Source organism: Pocillopora verrucosa, chromosome 14 (genome assembly GCF_036669915.1).
Source record: "Pocillopora verrucosa isolate sample1 chromosome 14, ASM3666991v2, whole genome shotgun sequence".
Classification (NCBI taxonomy): Eukaryota; Metazoa; Cnidaria; class Anthozoa; order Scleractinia; family Pocilloporidae; genus Pocillopora; species Pocillopora verrucosa.
In genome coordinates, this window is record NC_089325.1 from 417,334 (window position 1) to 435,757 (window position 18,424).

Here is an 18,424-nt window from a genome sequence, read left to right on the forward strand (position 1 = left end):
TCGTGCGCTGTTATCACGCGGCATCTATACCTTAATGAAATTTATATCTTCATTCCGTTTCTTATCATCCAGTCCGGATAAATGAGGGCGAAGCGGGAGGAGAAAAAAAAAAAGACGAGAGAGGGTTTTTATCTTTGCATGTGCGTCACTTTCGCCCTGCCAACGCTTCCCTAGTTTATCATAAAGGAAAATTTTGTGACCCAGGCTTTTAGTAAATAAAATTATTATTTCTACCTGGTTCAGTATTTCCCAATTCTTATCAAGATAAATATTTCAAAATAGTTAAAACTCTCCCTATCATCGCAAACAATGAGTATTGACAGTCGAACGAGTATAAGAATAGAATATCAGTCTAACTTGAAAAACGATTTTTTCACCATTTATCAATTTTTTTAGGTTAGCTCTTTATTTAAGGTTAAAAAAACAAGGTAAAAACTTTCACTACATTTTTAAGTGTCGAAATTTTCATTAAATTTTTAAGATACTTCAAATTATCAAATTCACGCCGTTATTTTACGCGACTGCTCAATATTATGATTACAGTTCTAGATGGTCAATAACTTCAGAGCAAACACAGCCTCTACCATGTTATAAAACGCTTTCAAATCAGAGTAATCACAAAATTCCAAGTTGTACACGCGGCGACTTGTCGCAATCGAAGCAATGTGCCCGAGGTTTCCACTTTCATAACCTCCAACTCTTCTTTTTCGCCAGGTATACTTCAGGGCACTGGAGACGAGCCTTCCTGGCTGCACCATGCTAAGCTCTGAAACATTGATTTTCATTTTAAGAGATTTTTGGTGCGCTCATGAATTTAAGAATAGGAAAAAGAATATATCCCATGATTCTTTATGTCTGCCTTACAAGAGATGCTTGCAATTGAATTGTGAAAGTAAATGTTTGTTTCACAAAACAGACGCATATTCCATACGTGAATACCCTCAAAGCAGAGGTATCACAACCATTCCCTGCAGTTTTTTCAAGTTTCTCTTAGAGAATAAAGGTACTCTTTGTTTGGGTGAAGGGCGACAGAATGAGGGTCAAGTGGGTCGGTGACTGTTAAGTGTCTTGTTAGAAGCAAAAATAAAAACCTGACCTGATACTTCACTTGAGAGCATTTGGAAAACAGAAAATAGAGGATCAAGCGGAGGGACTTTAACTTCCACATGAACTTATTTCTATGGTAATTATTCCATTTTCAAATCAGCTATCCCAGGATGACTTAAATTGATCATATTCATTGAGGCAATTGAATTCTTCCCGGGAGACTCATACGTCCAGATCCTAAACTTAATTAACTTTGGAGGGATTAGACCTGTATTAGGGATTGGAGTTCATAGCTTGATCCCCTTTTGACTAAGAAGCATGTTTCTTATCTTGGGGAACTGGTCCCAAGAAAAAAATGTTCACAAAAGACGAAAAGATTGATAAAGTTGCGCAGGGTAAAAACGTATAGTTACCTTTCAAATCGATGATCTTTTTAGTTTTCTCGTTTTGAATCGCTTCTCCTTCGCCAGATTTTGATCTCAACTCAAGTTTGTGGGAATCTTCATGAAAAAATAGGTCTCCGTAATGCGGCATTTTGTTTCCTAATACAACAGAAAAGTGTTAATTAAGCATTAGATTCAGACAGGATACCTCTATCTATCACCTGAAAAGCTACATTGAGGCAGATCTCCAACATTTTCAGGCCTTCAAAACCTAGACCATAGAGGTCATAATGGCAATGAAAAGAGGGGAAATTTGCATGGAGTCAGTGATAACTCAGGGTAAACAATGGGAAAAGGCGAGTGACAAAGTCTCTAAGTTTTCAGAATGATTTTCTAGAAGAGTAATGGAACCAACGAAAATCCAGCATGCCTTTAGACAATGATTGTATTTGAGAGAAGAAAAAGAAACTATGCTTCTTCAATAAAAGTACAGGCGTTTTTCAAATCACCTTTCTTTGAGTGGAGGAACACGCCTACACCACCGGAAAGTTTCCCCACGGCGCGTCTTTGGTTGAACGTTCTTGGAGGTGTAGGGAATTCAGGGAACAACATGCGGTAGGTGAAGGCCAGGGCTGTTGCTAGGATACCCCCTGTTACTTGGGCTTGTGGTAACTCACTTAAGGAATAATGATCACCAGGACAAACGAGTACTGTGGTACCTCCATCTACCAACTGGCTCCAGACTTCCTCGATGCCGTGTGACGTGGGATTACGGGGCAAAAATCTGCTGTTCTGGCATTTGAGGAAAGTGAGGGGACCTCGATAGCGAACCTATTGAATATAAGGAATGCAAAAATGCAATTAAAGTTATTCTCCAATCATAATCATGTTTCTAATAAATTTATGATGTCCAATGGCTTGATACTCTTCTCGTTATGCAAATTAAATTTGGACAACCTACTTCCTTACTGTAAGGATATTCGTTATTCCTTACCTCTGCAGGCTGCCATTCTTGGTGCGTCCTATTGGCAATGGTTTGATTCCTCAGAAGAGCGTCTCTTAGAGTCCTTAAATCGTAGGTAGTAAGACCTTTAGTAAGACTTCTTTTCTGTAACTCATCAACGATCCAGTCTTGACTGTGTGTCTCTCTCATTTGTCGATATTCGTCAACGGACATCTTTAAGGAGTCTACTGCAAGCTTTTCCAAATAGCTTTCGAATTGGAGCTGAAGAGATAAAAAAAAATCTGTTAATTTTCTAATGGAAGTAAAATACTCGTCATGGATCAAATGTAAAGCTACAAAACAGCTGTAGACCAATTGGAACGGTTAGTTATCAAGTCAATCAGGACAGATCTCTAAAAGCAAAGGAGATATTCTTTCTCCTTTACCTCCCCTTTCGGGTTCGTAAATCAATGATCCAATGATTTCCACTAGGTTAAACCCATGCATTAAAACTATGATTCATAAAGAAGTGTCCTCACGAGCCAAAGTTATTGGAAAAATCACCCCAAAAATCACCCAATGAGGTATACGTAATAAAATATGTGTACAACACATAAGGGAAAAAAATCTCCAAAATGACTTATTTGTATTTCAAGATTTTCATTCAAAATGCGAAATTTTTACTTATTCCAATGACAATAATTCGATGATATATATTGAATATGAGTAATTTTGACTCGTCGAACAAACCTGAACATGTTGCGATGGCAACCATCCGTCTTTCTTCATGGAAAATAACCTGGTGGTTATGGTCCGTGAACGCGGTGACCAAGGAAAGGTGTCAATCATAGCAACGAACTCCACCCTGTGATCCTGTTCGGTCAGTAGGGAAGCCATTTCGTACGCCAAAAGTCCTCCATAGGAATATCCCCCGAGAAAATAGGGTCCATGGCGCTGTTCTTTGACGATTAGCTGAACGTAGTGAGCGGCAAGCTCACGTACTCCACCCCAGTCCTCACTAATGACCGTAGGGTCAGTAAAGCCCAGAGCATAAAAGGATACTAAGTCCTAATAATGCATGATAAATGAAAAAATGCGAGTCACAAGATGAGATTTTCGAAAATTATGAAGTAAACATTCATTTTTTGAGGTTAGGCGGAAGTGCAACCAGCCTAACACCCCTTAGTGATATATTCGGGGGGACCAAAGGAGGAACCTCCACGGGGCAAAAATTGTAAAACCTCTTAAGATTTGGGACGGAAAGCGACCTCGAGTGCGTATCGTTACTCCGCCATCTCCGCCATGAGATGTAGGTTACCATGAAACTGTAACAAAGACAGCAGAATATTCCTTAGCCATAGATCCAAATTAATGTAAGACGATTGATTATAAATAATATCCAAATGATTATCGCATCACTGACCGCTAAAAAAGGGCTAAAAAATGTCAATACTTCTCAGGTATGTACCTGCCCTTGAAATCCGGTAGAAATGGGAACCAAATTCAACGCGTAGCGATGTGAAGGGTGCACACAGAAGAACTTTATTGCTGATCCCTCAGGAGTGTAAAGGGGTAAAACTTGGACCTCATTCTTGGAGGGTACGACTGAAGCATTTATATCCTCCGTTGACTGAGTTTGGTCGGGTTCATTTCCTTGGCTCTCGCTATTCTGTGGGCTGACTGATTTTCCACGAAGCCTGTCATAGATGTCATTGGCCATTTTTAGTGTGGTAGTGTCGGGCTGCATAAAGTAGAACACCTGAAACAAAATGTTTTAATTGTTTCAAGTTTAACATACACGGGTAGATTTATCTGCATAAAAGATCGAATTGAACTCACTGCAGTAAGCTGCTTGAATAGACCATAACTATTTTCCATACATGATCATTAAAGTAGCCTTTGAAAGGAAGAAACTCATGTGCAAGTTTGTCAAAGAACTTTTCAAAATAAGAAGCTTTCAGGAAAATTGGGAGCGTTTTCATTGACTGTGAATGTAAGGATAAGAAATTACGTATGCGGACTTACGCGACTCTCTAAGATCTATCATTGGAGGAAATTAGAATCCAGTTTTTTTTAAATTCATCTTATGAAATACCCACCTCAAAAGATACCTGCAAGTTCGATTCAAGCAGCATTTTCAAAGTCAAAGCTGCAGTTGAGTCAATACCGTAGCTATACAAGCTTTTGTTTAGATCCGTCTCTGAAGAAGATGAACTGCCTGTTAATTCCGCAACTGACATGCGAACATACTCAAGAATAAGTTCCCTTTTCTTTTCGGGATCCTTCTCTAAGCGATTTTTTTGCAGTAAAGACTCTGCTGTGTTAGTTTGGCTATCAGAATCACTGGTTTCTGTAGTAATCATTGCGAGTCGGGGAGTCTTCTGTAGTCCGGTATTACTTTTGATGAATCGAGGCCAGTCCACACCAAATAACGAGATCTGCGGGCGACTCGGCTCCTCGATTAAGACCTTGGCCATAAGTTTGACTCCTGAAAAATTAATCAAAAATTGGTCACGAGAACTACAAGATGAACAAAATTGCTCTGGCGCTACTGTAAATAGTATAATAGAGGAAAAGGCAAGATTTCGCGGAAGAAAAATTCCGGTGAATCGCTCGGTAAATAAAGTTATCTACTGATGGTAAGTCCTTTCCTGTCGGTATCAAATTACTGTCGCCTGGAGTAAACCCCTTGCCCACCAAAGCTTGCAAAGAAGCTGATTTGTTCTTATCAGCTCACCCTCCAGCATGAAGATCAGTGAGCTTAAATATCCCCTCACACACATCACACGTAGTCGTGCTCATTTTCATCTGTTTTGACTATTCTACGCTCATTTTGTTCTGTTTCTAGCATATTACAATTTGAGCATGTTACTGAAATAACATTTTACCATCTTTGGCATTTATGAAGCCCAGTCCGCCTACTGCCATCAATTTTGTAAGAGCACTCTGCCGTTCCATCACGCCAGCTCCACTTATTGGTCCCCAGTTTATCGAAAGTCCGGGTAGACTGAGCACTCGTCTTCGATACTGGGCAAGAGAATCTTGGAAGGCATTGCAGGCGGAGTATGATGATTGACCCATGTTTCCTACGATGGATGCCATGGATGAGAACATAACGAAGAAATCAAGATCCATCTTCAAGCTCATTTGGTGTAGCAAGTAGGAACCTAAAGAAAACGTATCACACTGATGATCTTGATTTAATTCATAGCTTGGCTATGACATGAGCAGCGTTACCCTGATGATATTTCTACACAGCAACAATTCAAACAAATGAATTTAAGTAACTTTACAAACTCGAAAGTGATAATGTTGTTTAAGTGTCTTTAATTTGCATTTCTACAGACACGCTAATTTCGGATTCTCGTCTAGATTGATTCACTTATGTTAAAAGGGTTTGATTGTGAGGGTTAGGTGCACTTGCCTTTTAATTACGTTTGTTTCATATATTTACTGAAGGTGAAATAGAAAACAAACACAGAAAAGAAGGTAAAGTAGTATTACTTGAGGTGTCAGACCTGTTGTAAGGTGTTAATCAATATATTCTTGGGTCGAAAGAAATGGTTTAAGGATAATAAAGATAATGATAGCAGGCATGACATGCACCTTTAATCTTAGGATCCATGACATCTGTGAAACTTCTAAATGACCAATCTTTGATAAATTCATCTCTGAGAACCATGGCAGTATGTACTATTCCAGCCACACTTGGAAGAGAGTCTAGCTGCTCTTTTAATGACTGCATTTGCTCTTGGCTGGATATGTCGATCTATAGCAACAAAAAAGAAAACTGTGAAATCCATGAGATAAAAGGTGCTTTACTTTCTGGACATCACACAACGTGAACTTATATAGCATTTCCTATAAGGGAAATGTAATCGTAAAAATGTTGCACCAAGTGAAAATTTACTATGGCAAACATGCCACAAATTACCTGGAAAATATGAAACTTTGCGCCTGTCTTGGTCTCAATACCTCTTACTTCTTGATACTTGGCATCTGAGGGCTTGGAACGACCAATCAGTCCAATAGACTTTGCTCCATTCTCGGCCATCCAACGCGCCACTTCAAATCCGTATCCTCTGATCCCCCCTGCCACCAAATACGTTTTGTTTTCTTTCAGACCACACTCGTCTAGACCGCGTGGAAGAACGGGGATCTTTTGACGATCACTGCATTCTTTAGATGGAGCAAATGAGTGAATCAGAAAAGAAATACTTTGAAATACTCTCATGGAAGTTTTCGATGGTGAGTTGTTTACAGTGAAATCGTTTGTAGCTTCAATGGCCGTCGGTATGTCCATCGATACCAATTTGATTTCTTGTAGCTTTTCCAGGAGTGGTCCACCTTTTAGCAGCTCTAGACTCTCTAAACTGAGCTGTTGATAAGTTTGTGGTGTTAGGAGGATGTCTGAAATGCTTTCTCTCACATACATAACATTTTTCTTCGCAGGGAAGACGACGTCTCCATCAAATTCGGCTCCCAAGATAACAACTTTTCCTCCGCGTTTGAGATTTCGACTGCTTTTTTGGAGAGCGTTCGGAGGGGGTGGGTAGAAAAACAAAACTGCATCAAAGGCGTGTCTGGAATCATCTTCAAATTTGGCGAGGCTCTGATTTGTAACATTCTCAGCTCCCAGCTCTAGGAGGGTAGATTTTGTTACGGATTGACAAGTGTCAGACACAGTGCAAAATACTTTGTGACCCATTGCTTTCGCAAGGGCAACTGCTGCAGGTCCAGGGCCACGGTGAGCTTGATGTATAAGTAATCTCATATTTTCTTTCTTTGTTGCTGTGCGTTTTAGTGCATGCAAAGCTATGGCTAGGCAGGCAGGGATGTATGTTGCTTGTTCCTGTGTCAAAATGGCTGGCTTCACAAACGTGTTGGTGACTTGTATGGGAAGGGAACGAGAAACGCGCCCAGAGGCTGTAACGCCGCACACAACGTCTCCTATTTGCATCTGATTATTTGCGGTCTCTCCTGATAGGTGAGTGACCTCTCCAACGGTGAAAACACAGGCATTTGGTTTGGATACATCAATAATTGATTCCGAAGGTGTCCAGCAATAAAGCAGTTCTATTGTGACCTCGGAGGGCGATGGTTTTGAAAAGCTCTTCTGGCGAAGGCAGACTTTCCTTGTACCGGGGATGGACGATAAGTACAAAGAACCCCAGTCGCTTTCATTACTGTGTGGTGTGGGTTGCTCTATGGATATGTTTGATCTCACAACATGATTTATGAACCGCTTTCCATCTCGAAAGGCGACCTCCTCTTCAATGCTATCGCCAAGTATTTCTGAAAGCAACAAATCCACCTCAGTAATGTCATTCTTGTTGCCAAGATCAATGGTTGTGATACCCAGATCAAATTCTTCGAGTTTCGCTGTTCGTCGAAGTCCCCAGATAGTAGACGCCCAAGGAATGGAATTGACTTGAGACTCAGTTGTGGTATTTAGGAACTGTGTACTTTCAGAGACGAGTAGCAGTCGACAATCAAGCAATCCCTTGCTTACGAGCTGTTGGATCAAGAAGACTGAGCTGTTGAAGGCGAGGTTTTGTGCTTTTTCAATAACATCAAATTTGTTTGGTAGGAGATTTGTCTCTACTGGCCACATGTTGACGACTTTGAGGAAGGATAAATTGCCTGAGGGTACACCAGTTAACGCTGAACTGATTACGTCTTCCGTTTTGGTGTCAAAAGATAGAGCATTGGGTGGATCAACTGTGATTACGTTGACTTTTGCGGCGCGAAGTTTTCCGATTAAGGTGTCTGATAAAGGAGAGCTGTCCCTTAGAAGAAGACAGGTCAAGTTTGGCGAAATTTCTCTTTGTGTCTGTAACTTATCTTCAATCCACTGCACTTCATAGACAAGGTCATCAGAGGGAAATCGTCGTGGTGTGCTATTTAATTCTGCAACACGGAATTCCCTCATGGTCAGTAGAATTTTTCCAGATGGACTGGTAAGCGTGACGTCGAATTTTCCGAACTCTTTGACATCCCCAATAACGTGACAATAAAGTTGATTGGTATTTGGAGGGTCATTCAAAGTGATACCTTCAAATCCCACCGGTACAACAGACTTCTCGTCAATAGCTGAAGATCCAAGAGGAATGAAGCAGGATTGAAGACAAGCGTCTAAAATGGAAGGGTGAACCACATAATTTTCAATTTCTGATTGAACCATGAGTGATTCACGGATATCGATCAAGCAAAGTCCCTCGTTATCACGGTACCAGGTCTGTTTAATGATGGAGTAAGCACCACCATACTGAAAGCCGTACTTTTGTGTTATTTCTCTGAATCGTTCAATCGGCATCTCTGTCATATTTCTGATCAGGTCATTAACAGCTGGTCCAACTTGATTGCAGGCTGTTAGAATCAAAATGATGGAGAGATGTATTTTTTTAACTTCTATGTAAGAGTTATTGTCTCTAAGAATCGTTACGGTCACAGCATCTTTTCCAAGAAAAATGCGTCATTAACTTGAACATTTTTTATCAAATTTTAAGCGATAAATTTTTTAAATTTTTAAACAAATGGATGGATAAATTGATATATAACGAATCGAGAATCTTGCAAGCGTTAAATGTTATGGTACCTTCTTCCTCGAAGTTTCTTCTTGTGTGCAAGAGATCTACGGAGATGTGTCCACCACTTAACATAATTTCAGACTGGTCTTCCTGTACGCTCGTGATCTGGAACTGAGCGTTATCAATTATTTCGGTCCTTAAAAGGCGAAGACGTAAGGATCTAACCTAAAGTGCAAAGGACGAAGAAGTCAGATAAAGTCGGCTTAGCTCCTTAGCTTGCCTCTAATTAATTTGCACACATAATTATTACCTGTGTTTCGGGAAGAGTGAGAAGACTTGAAAGCTTCACATCACTTAGTTCCAGGCCAGAGGTATGAACGAATTTGTCCTTTACCATTGCAAAGGCCATCTCCAAGTAAGCAGCTCCAGGCATCACAGCACCCCCCTCGCTTAGGGCGTGATCCTTCAGGGATGGAAAGTTGAAAAGATCAATCTCAGTTTCCCAGCAGTGTAGGCCTGAATATAAGTCGGTCATTTTGACTTGTGCTAGATAAGGATGTGTTGGCTTCTTAATGGTTTCTTTAGAGTCAATTGGGTGTACTATCGCTTGTGGTGGGTGTTCCCTGTACCAAAAGCTGCTTTCCACCCATGGAGATTTTGGTAGCCGGATGAACCTCGCTGATTGGCTCCCCTGCACAGAAGTCCAGTCAACAGGAAATCCCATTGTATACAATTTGCACACCGTGTTCTGAATAAAGTATCTGTGCTGGTCCTCGATGGGCACCCTCTTACGAGGAAGAGTTGTAATGACAACAGGCCTTTCTTCTTCCGTCAGATCTTCCTGAAGAGCTATCTGTTTCACGTAATGGGCAAGAATTGGCTGCGTACTGATCTCAATTATCTGTTTGTAACCATCCCGTAGTAGGTGTTTCATCGCTGAATAGAACCGAACAGGACAGCGTATATTTTGCCACCAGTAATTGCTGTTTAATTGCTGACCCGAGACAACTTCACCTTTAACCGTAGAGTACATCGGAATTTTTGATAACTGAGGGTTAAATTTCACATTTTTCATAGCTTCCTGAAATGGTTTTTTGATCGGCTCCATGTGAGAGCTGTGAAATGCACGATTCGTTCCAAGAACGCGCCAGAAAACATCTTTTGCATTCAGCGATAGATGTTGCCCAAGTGCCTCGATGGATTGCGAATCACCAGCAACTGTGACACTTTTTGCATCATTGACCGCTGCTATGTCGAGGGTGGCGCTTAACCTTAGATCAAAAAGTAACTCCCTGGCCTTTAATTCTGAGATGCCCAGGGCAGCCATACCTCCATTGTTCGGGCATCTATCTTGAAGATTGGCGCGAGTTAATACCAGCTGAACTGCTTCCTTGACAGTAATGATACCAGCAACACAGGCAGCTGCAAACTCTCCTAAACTGTGACCAATAACAGCAGAAGGATGGACTTTCCAGGACTTAAGGAGCTGTGCAGTTGCGTACTGAACAGCAAAAGTGGCTGGCTGGGCAATGTAGCTTTCTGTTATTCGTGAAACGTCTTCTGGTGCCATCAATTCGTCCTCGAGTGACCATGTTTCTCCCAAGTCTTTAAGAAAGCTGCTGACTGTCAAAATAGCTTCTCTGAAAACAGTTTCAAATTCCATTAACTGCCTTCCCATGGCATACCATTGTGACCCTTGACCCCCAAACATGAAAACGACTTTTCTAACACTCGAAGTCACCTCGGCATAAGAAGCCAACTTTTCCCAACCAACGGAGTTAACAGCGAAAGCTTCCAATGACTTGGATGCTTCGAGAGCGGTTCCAAAGGCAAGAGCTAGGCGATGCGGATATTGGCTTCGACGTTCGTTTAAGGAATAGCACAAGTCTTGCGCAAAGTGTTCATCCGTTTCATCAGCCTTGTTTTTAATCCACGCGGAGTAAAGCTCTGACATCTTCTTAAGACCCTCTAGAGAACGAGCTGTAATGGTGAGGACATTGTTCTTGCGTATATAGTTTTCACCTTCAAAACTTGGCGTCGGTGTAGCTTCACGAAGAATGGCATGCACATTTGACCCACCATAGCCAAATGAGTTTACGGCTGCTATTCGCGGCTTGCCATTTTCTGTGTTCCAAGCCTCTCGAATTTGTTGCAATATAAGTCCTTTTTCTTCTAGCTTTAGTTTGGGATTCAACACCTTGACGTTGATAGTTGGTACAAACGTCTTGTTTCTTATCATCAGAGCGGTCTTAATAAGCCCAGCAAGTCCAGAAGTAGATTCCGTGTGATTGAGATTAGATTTTACAGAGCCAATCCTCAATTTTCGTGAAGAAGTTGCGCCCTGGTTAGAGTAAGTATCTGCTATAGAGTTGACTTCCACCACATCACCAATTGCAGTACCAGTCCCATGTGCCTCGAAGTAATCCACGTCTTCTGCGGTCACTCCTGACTGCTCAAGTACTCTTCTTGATAACTCAGCTTGCATCTTGGCACTTGGGGCAGTGATCGGCACGGCATTTTGACCATCGTTGTTCATTCCACATGCAACGATCTCGCAATAAACATCGTCTTTGTCACACAGAGCATCTTTTGTCAACTTTAACACAACCGCTGCGAAGCCCTCCCCGCGTCCATAACCGTCCCCAGAAGCATCAAAACTTTTGCAACGGCCGTCTGGCGCGAGAAGTCCGGCCATACTAGTTACCATCTGCATGGAATGATCAAGGACGACATTGGGTGCACAAACGATGGCTATATCGCAGTCATCGTGATGGAGATTGTCACAGGCTAGTTTAAGGGCAGTTAGCGATGAAGAACAGGCTGTATCCACAGCAATACTTGGTCCTGTTAGATTTAGGCAAAATGACACTCTGTTGGCAAGAATAGACGCCGTTATCCCCGTTGAAGAATACTGATTAATGTTGCTGTAATTAGACCGGTCTGTTGTGAGGGCGCCGTACTCAAGGTTCATCACACCAACAAAAACACCTGTTCTACACTTTTGTAAATCTTCAAGCCGCATTCCTGCATCTTCGATTGCCTCGTAGACTACTTGAAGGAGTATTCTTTGCTGAGGGTCCATCGCACGTGCCTCTTGATTGGAGATACCGAAAAACCTGTTGTCAAAAGTTTGTATTTCTTCCAAGTAGGAACCATTGATGGCACAAAGGCGTCCATTAACGAAGCGCTTAGGATTGTAGAGTTCAAAAAACGCTTTATGCTCCTGTTTTCGATTATCGGGAAACGGACGGATAGAACTCTTTCCTTCCTCTAGCAAAACCCAAAAAAGGTCCTTACAGTTGGCTCCGGGGAATCTACAACTGATGCCAATGATAGAGATCTGGGGACGTTTAGCCTTGAGCTTTGTTATGTCACCATTCCGTGCCTCAAGTAACATTGAGTCATATGCTTCCAGGTAATGTTCCACTAACTCCTCGCTATCCTTAGAATTAAAATAGTGAACTAACTCCTCAAACAATGCAAGGAACGTGGGAACGACAATCAGAGCATGGATTGACCCTAGAGCGAAGACCAGAGGAAGTAGTAGAAAGAAAATATCTGACAGACTGGGAAATATAAATCCTAAGGAGATAGATGCTAATATGGATGAAATTGTGCCTGCTAGCACGGATACTCCAACAGAGCGTAGACCGTCGATCATGCGATCTTGTATACCCTTCTTAGCTGAGAGTACGTACGAATAACCCACTTCAATACTGGAATTCAAAGAAAGGATAATCGTCAAGTAAAGAGAAATGAAAGACACAGGATCGAGATAAATTCCAAACGTGTTCATAATTGCAGCTGCTTCCAGTACTAGGACGTCGAATGCTAAAGTCAGGATTGTACTAACACCTAGATGACACGTCGCAAATAGAGAAACTGTAAACACCACCACTGTGCCAACTGCGAGGACTATGGAGATTGTTTCTTCTTCTAACTTGACGAGGTCGTCAACAGCGAAAAACTTTTCGGAGACTGGAATAGCTTTCAGGAAAGAATATTCTTGTAAATCGCCTCTCAGTTTCCTCAGGGATTTTCTATCGTCTTGAAATCGGTTTTTAAGAGTCATTCTGAGATGAATTCGAGACGCCGATATTTTGACAAGGGATATAGAATCTTTTAGAAGCAAGTCTTGTCTAAACGGCAAACTTTGGGAATTGTTCAGGAAAATCTCAAAGCATCGGTAGAATTCTGAGTACGAACAATTCATGTTTTGATGTTTAACCCATTGTCGGAAGTCTTCCGTCCAACAAAGCGACCTTCCTTTACTGTAAGAGGCCTCTTGCAGTTTTTCACACAGTGATACTACTTGATTTTGCACACTTTTTAGTGGGTAGTCAATGTCCTCGGAGAAAACGATGCTTACATCAGTTTCGTTGCTAAAGAAAATTTGTCGTGCCTTATCGAATTGCTTGAAGTTTTCATTCTGGTAGTACGAGTCTATGGTACGTGCTCTCTCTCCAGTTTGAAATGCAGACAAAACACACAAAATAATGAGTAGGGCAAAGATACCAAGGGAGATAATTTTGCCGCCAGTTGATGTTATTTTACGAGCTAACGTTTTCAGAATCCGTTGCAGTTTTGTTTTATGGTAAAGTGAGTGTCTTTGTTCAAAGCTGCCAGCTTCAACATTCGACAACCTTCTTTCACATGCTGCCGCACAAGGAGTATTAATGGTCTTAAGCTTCCTTTCAAAATACAGCAACACAATGACAGTGATTGTCAAAGTAGAAGCAGAAACAGCTAGATGAGCGGCAAGTGTTGCAAAGAAAAAATGGGAAATTCCCCTGAACGAGGATTTCACCGCTACTCCACAAAGAATTGACCCACAAAGTGCAGTTGCGGTGGCGAGGACCCCTGTTCTAGCCAGGCAATTGCCAACGCGATGTTCAAGTGATGGCACCATTTGATGCCTTTCCCATTCAACGAGGAAAAGTACCACGTCTGTAATTACTTTCCCCAACAAAAAGAATGGTATGAACAGGGAAGTTGAGGTAAAGGCAAAGTTCGTCATCGAGACAAAACCTGCAGAACACGTTAATGGTAAAACAAAGCATGAGAATATCAGGAGAACCGTCCTTAAACAAACGGCATTGGCAGAAGAAAAGTGTACTACAATGAATGCAAGGACAGCCATCGCAAAAACTGTAACACAAAGAGGCCATAGCTCTGGTTTGAAGACGTCTTGCAAGGCCTTGGTTGTTGCTCTCCCAGTCTTGTAGGAAAGTTCTGCACATTTCAAGCGATGACTGACTGATGTGAGGAGATTGCTAAACGTGACTTCAAAATCCTCTATTTTTTGGTACTCTTCTGGACTGGTTGTCTTTCTTATGAAGTAAATAGCCTGAAGAGCGTCGGCATGAGCAGTTAATCGATCTCTGTTCCGCTGTAGGTGGAAATTGGCCAGCATTTGACGATAGGAATGTTTGAATGTTTGGCCAGAGGAAAGAACATTAGTAGGCTTTACCGACTCGCGAGCCAGAATAGAGGAGAGATTTTTCAGATTTTGAAAATTAGTTCCAGCTAACTCAAGAGGACTGCTTATCATGCAATTTTTTTCCTTACTTTCTTCGGCGACATTTGGTAATTGCTGCTTTAAACATATATCATCGTAACCACTGATGTTCTCAATAGCTCTGTGGACCATAACGACGTCTCTCAAACATTCTTCACTCAGAATACTTTCGCCGTCCTTGGGTATCATGATGACTTGTTCTTGGCGCGCCTCAAGAATTGGAAAAAATTGCGCAGAATTATGCGAGTCTTTTCTAGATTGGCTGTCGGTGACAGTAAAAAGGTCAATGTTGGGCTGCTCGAAATTCAGGCGAATGAATCCCAGGCAGCAACCAACCATAATAACGAGCGAAATCAGAAGAGCCACCAATGGTTTGCGTGCAAGGAAGTGCCCCATCCTCTCGAAGGCTTCTTGGTACGCTGCAAGGACGACGAAAACTTTGATTCTCCAAGTAGTGTTGATAGTTCCACAGTCAGGAAGGCATTGTTTGCGCTTCTTGTGAACCCGATAAGACCTAGAGTTAAGAAACGGATGTCGGGAAGAAATAGCAATATTGAATTTGAAATTGTAGGTTTTATGAGACAACAGTTATGACTTTTTTGTCCTAATACAGAAATGTCATCTTTGGAAAATTCATCAGACTACAAACTAATTTTTGAGGGTTGCAAAATATTTCTCATCTACGCTTAAGTAATCAACGGTTTAGGAGAGTCTCAAAAAAAGCTGCTAGGAAGATGTTTTTTGCCGGGTGTACCGGCGAACAACTCAGATTAGTTATCGTATTTTCCTTGCTTTTCATAAAACCTTAGGCAAGTCTTTTCATAATCATCAATACAATGAAGATCAAAATTTTTACTATCCAACTTCTTAGATTTTTTGTGGAATGTCAAACTCTTGTCTCCCACTCAGAACCCAGAATTCTTGTTTGCGATTCTTATAGAAACTAGATTAATTGAAATTGAAGAGACGTAAACTTAATAGTGGCTTATCTAGTTTGAACCTAAGTCAAATGCTAATGGTTGAAAAACATCAATATTTTAGAGAATGTACATTCTATAGATAAAAACTTTTCCGATGCACAAAATGCATAGCCTGATGTAAACACGGAAACCATTTCACATTTCTTTATAAAATAACTAATGAAAGAGGAACGGAAACCGTGTTTACATAGGCTCATGTAAAATGGTTTTATGGCCAATCAGAGCGCGCATTTATTTGAATTATTTTATAATATTGAATGTTAGGGGAATCTAGCTAACGAGCAACCCACGCTCGGCGAAAGGCATCAAGACTGTTGAACTATCTTTTTCATTTCCAAAGCAAGGTCAGTAGACAAACTAAGCATGTCCACTTAAGGAAGACAGTCACAATTCGGAAACTCATCGCCACAACTCAAAACTAAACAATTTCGGGATTTGAATTCATACGGTAACTGTACAATATAAATATAATGACTAACTAAATTAACTAAATACTTCATAACAACTTAATGAAAGTGAAATTAAACGTAAAAATTTGCTTTGATGTCACGGAGGACAGAGGGCGAATATGACTCTCTTTCTGCAGGTTCCGTGTTTTTTATTTTATTAACTCTGTGCTTTCGATTCTAGTCAAAACAGTCCAGATCAGGCTATCTTGCATGATTGGATGAATGGTGTTCTAAATTCAAGTAAACGTTCCCTTGCAACAATACTCTTCTCTAAACGGCTTTGAAAATTGCCAGTAAGTTCATAGAGAAACAGAGCAATGCACCATTAGTGTGACAATTTCCTTATGAGTTTTGCAAATTTTGTGGACTGTGTTCTGAATGATTTATGCAGCACGCTTGCTGCGCAAAATCAGAAACACGAATCTCTCTCCGTCGTCCCTCTAAATTTAAAGACAATCCTTTTTTGAAAAAGGAAGATTCAAATCTGTACTTACCTATATCTGGAAGCGTTTTCGCTTCTCTCTGGCTCCGAAGTAGCATTCATGTTTACTGTGTGCAATCCAACGTGATAATCGTTTAATCTTTTAACTCATCAGCCCAGCAGATGATAGAAAAATCATAACCTCACGGAGATGACTTACATGTGAAATGTGCAAAGTCACTCACTGTTTCGATCGCAATATGACGAAGATCATTATGGTGTATCAATAGCGAAATCACGAAATAAATAGTCAAATTCTTTTACGTCATTCAGTTAAGTGACAAGTGCGTACGTTTCTGCCCTCTTTTGAAGACCCATTCGAGGCTTCCAGGAAAAAATTATCTTTTCCCACATCCTTTGCGTTTACAAACCTTATTCGGTTCGCTGTGGGACGGAAGCTGCCTCGTATCAAAGCGAATAAACAACAGAAATAGCACTCAAAGACCGAACGGACTCTCTAAGCTCTAGTATCAATGGGTTACATTGGTATTTTGTATTTTTTCCAAACCCGATTCTATTCAGAACATTGAAATGAAGAATTTTCGCCCCACAGAAAAGATTTACGGATGCATGTTTGCTTTTTCTCTATAAGATAGGACTCATAATCGATTAATATTATGTGAAGGGACTAGTTCCTGAAAGCTGTTTGCTGTAAAATGCCCGCAGAACATTGACGTTGGTAGAGTCGAAGCAGGGAAGTTTATTAAAGCAGTAAGACAACCCATTCAGCAAATTCAAATAATTTTATTGTTTTTTTACTTTCTTTTGTTATTTATATTTGCCACACTACAATAAAAATTTACAAGGAAGTACGATAAACAAAGTTAAATACAACTTTGAGGATGGCGAGGATGTCACATCAAACAAGATTTGAGTCAAGGGGAAAAATTGCGGAAGCCTTGTATAGTTTTTAAATGGAAAACGACCCTTTACGCCACCCAGTGCCCTCTGAGATCAATATTTTTTATGATCACGGGTGAGTGAACCCTTTGACGACAACAGGCAGCATATTTTTGGAAAAAGTTCAAAATGCGTTATGATTTAAAATTTTGTGTCCACTTTTGTTTTGTTTTGAATTAATTGATACTGAGAACCGGCCACTTAATAAAATTTGACGGAGGAATGTCATTACCTGTGTATTTTTAACTAAATTTTAATTTTTTAGCCTCAGTCAGTCCAAACCACGAAATAATATTGCTTTTGTAGCATAAAAAAAGCGTCATAAATGGAACAGCGCAACAAAAAGGAAAAAAGATGGATCAATTAAATTTAGATTTACGCTGATCGGAACTTGATACGAACTCAAAATAACGCCACTTACATTCAATATGATGGTTTCGCATCCTCACATGTAGAAATAAACCACGAAGAAAATTCCAAAATGAAAAGTTTTAATCTTAAGCGACAACGTGGAAATTGACGCAAACTGTAAGAGGAGGCATTGTCGTCGGTTTCCTAAGAATAGCCTTCTTCGGAAATCAGTCTACTCGAAACAATTAAAATTTAGTCAAAAATAAACAGGCAATATTTCTTCGTCAAGTTATGAGTCATGCTGATAATTAAGCCATACCTTCCGTATTGTGGTCTAAAAATAAGATTCGTACGGACTTAAGTGTTCTTTGAAAAGGTGTTGCTAGCTTCAATATATTTGAGATTCATGTGTTTTCCCGCATGGTAACCAAATAAATCGCTTGACTATTAAATTGTACAACACATATCGACACTAAGAAAAGCTTTATCAAATTTATTGGAGAAAACGCGTAATACTACAGAGACTCGCTAAATAGTTTTGCCAACAGTAACTTTGGATTGAGTTTTTACGATCTCTAGATCTCTAGAACAAATTAAATCGGAAACCCGAAAGACCATTAAAGAAACATCGACGTGGGAGTAAACGTTAGACAGAATTTTCCTTTACATCATCAGTACCATACCAAGCAGACAAGTGATAGACATGAAAGAAAATATCGATTGGGAGATTATATTAGAAAAAAGTTGACCCAATACCAAATTAAATTATCACCATATAGATTGTATCATAGTGGCAGACATGCAGTAACAAGAGTTGCTCATGAGATTTTGAGAATGAAAGG

General features: G+C 40.5%; 1 protein-coding gene across 1 annotated transcript; it reads right to left on the reverse strand.

Moving 5' to 3' along the window:
* Positions 1–511: 511 nt before the first annotated feature.
* Positions 512–14,832, reverse strand: LOC131797535 (mycolipanoate synthase-like). Its single transcript, XM_059115161.2, has 12 exons — positions 9,214–14,832; positions 8,972–9,128; positions 6,308–8,742; positions 5,980–6,142; positions 5,262–5,540; positions 4,473–4,861; positions 3,842–4,132; positions 3,124–3,441; positions 2,425–2,655; positions 1,940–2,261; positions 1,461–1,589; positions 512–766 (listed from the first exon to the last, which is right to left on the reverse strand). The coding sequence occupies exons 1-12, from the start codon at positions 14,815–14,817 to the stop codon at positions 546–548; spliced, it is 10,539 nt and encodes a 3,512-aa protein (XP_058971144.2). The 5' UTR covers positions 14,818–14,832; the 3' UTR covers positions 512–545.
* Between the last annotated feature and the right edge of the window lie 3,592 nt (positions 14,833–18,424).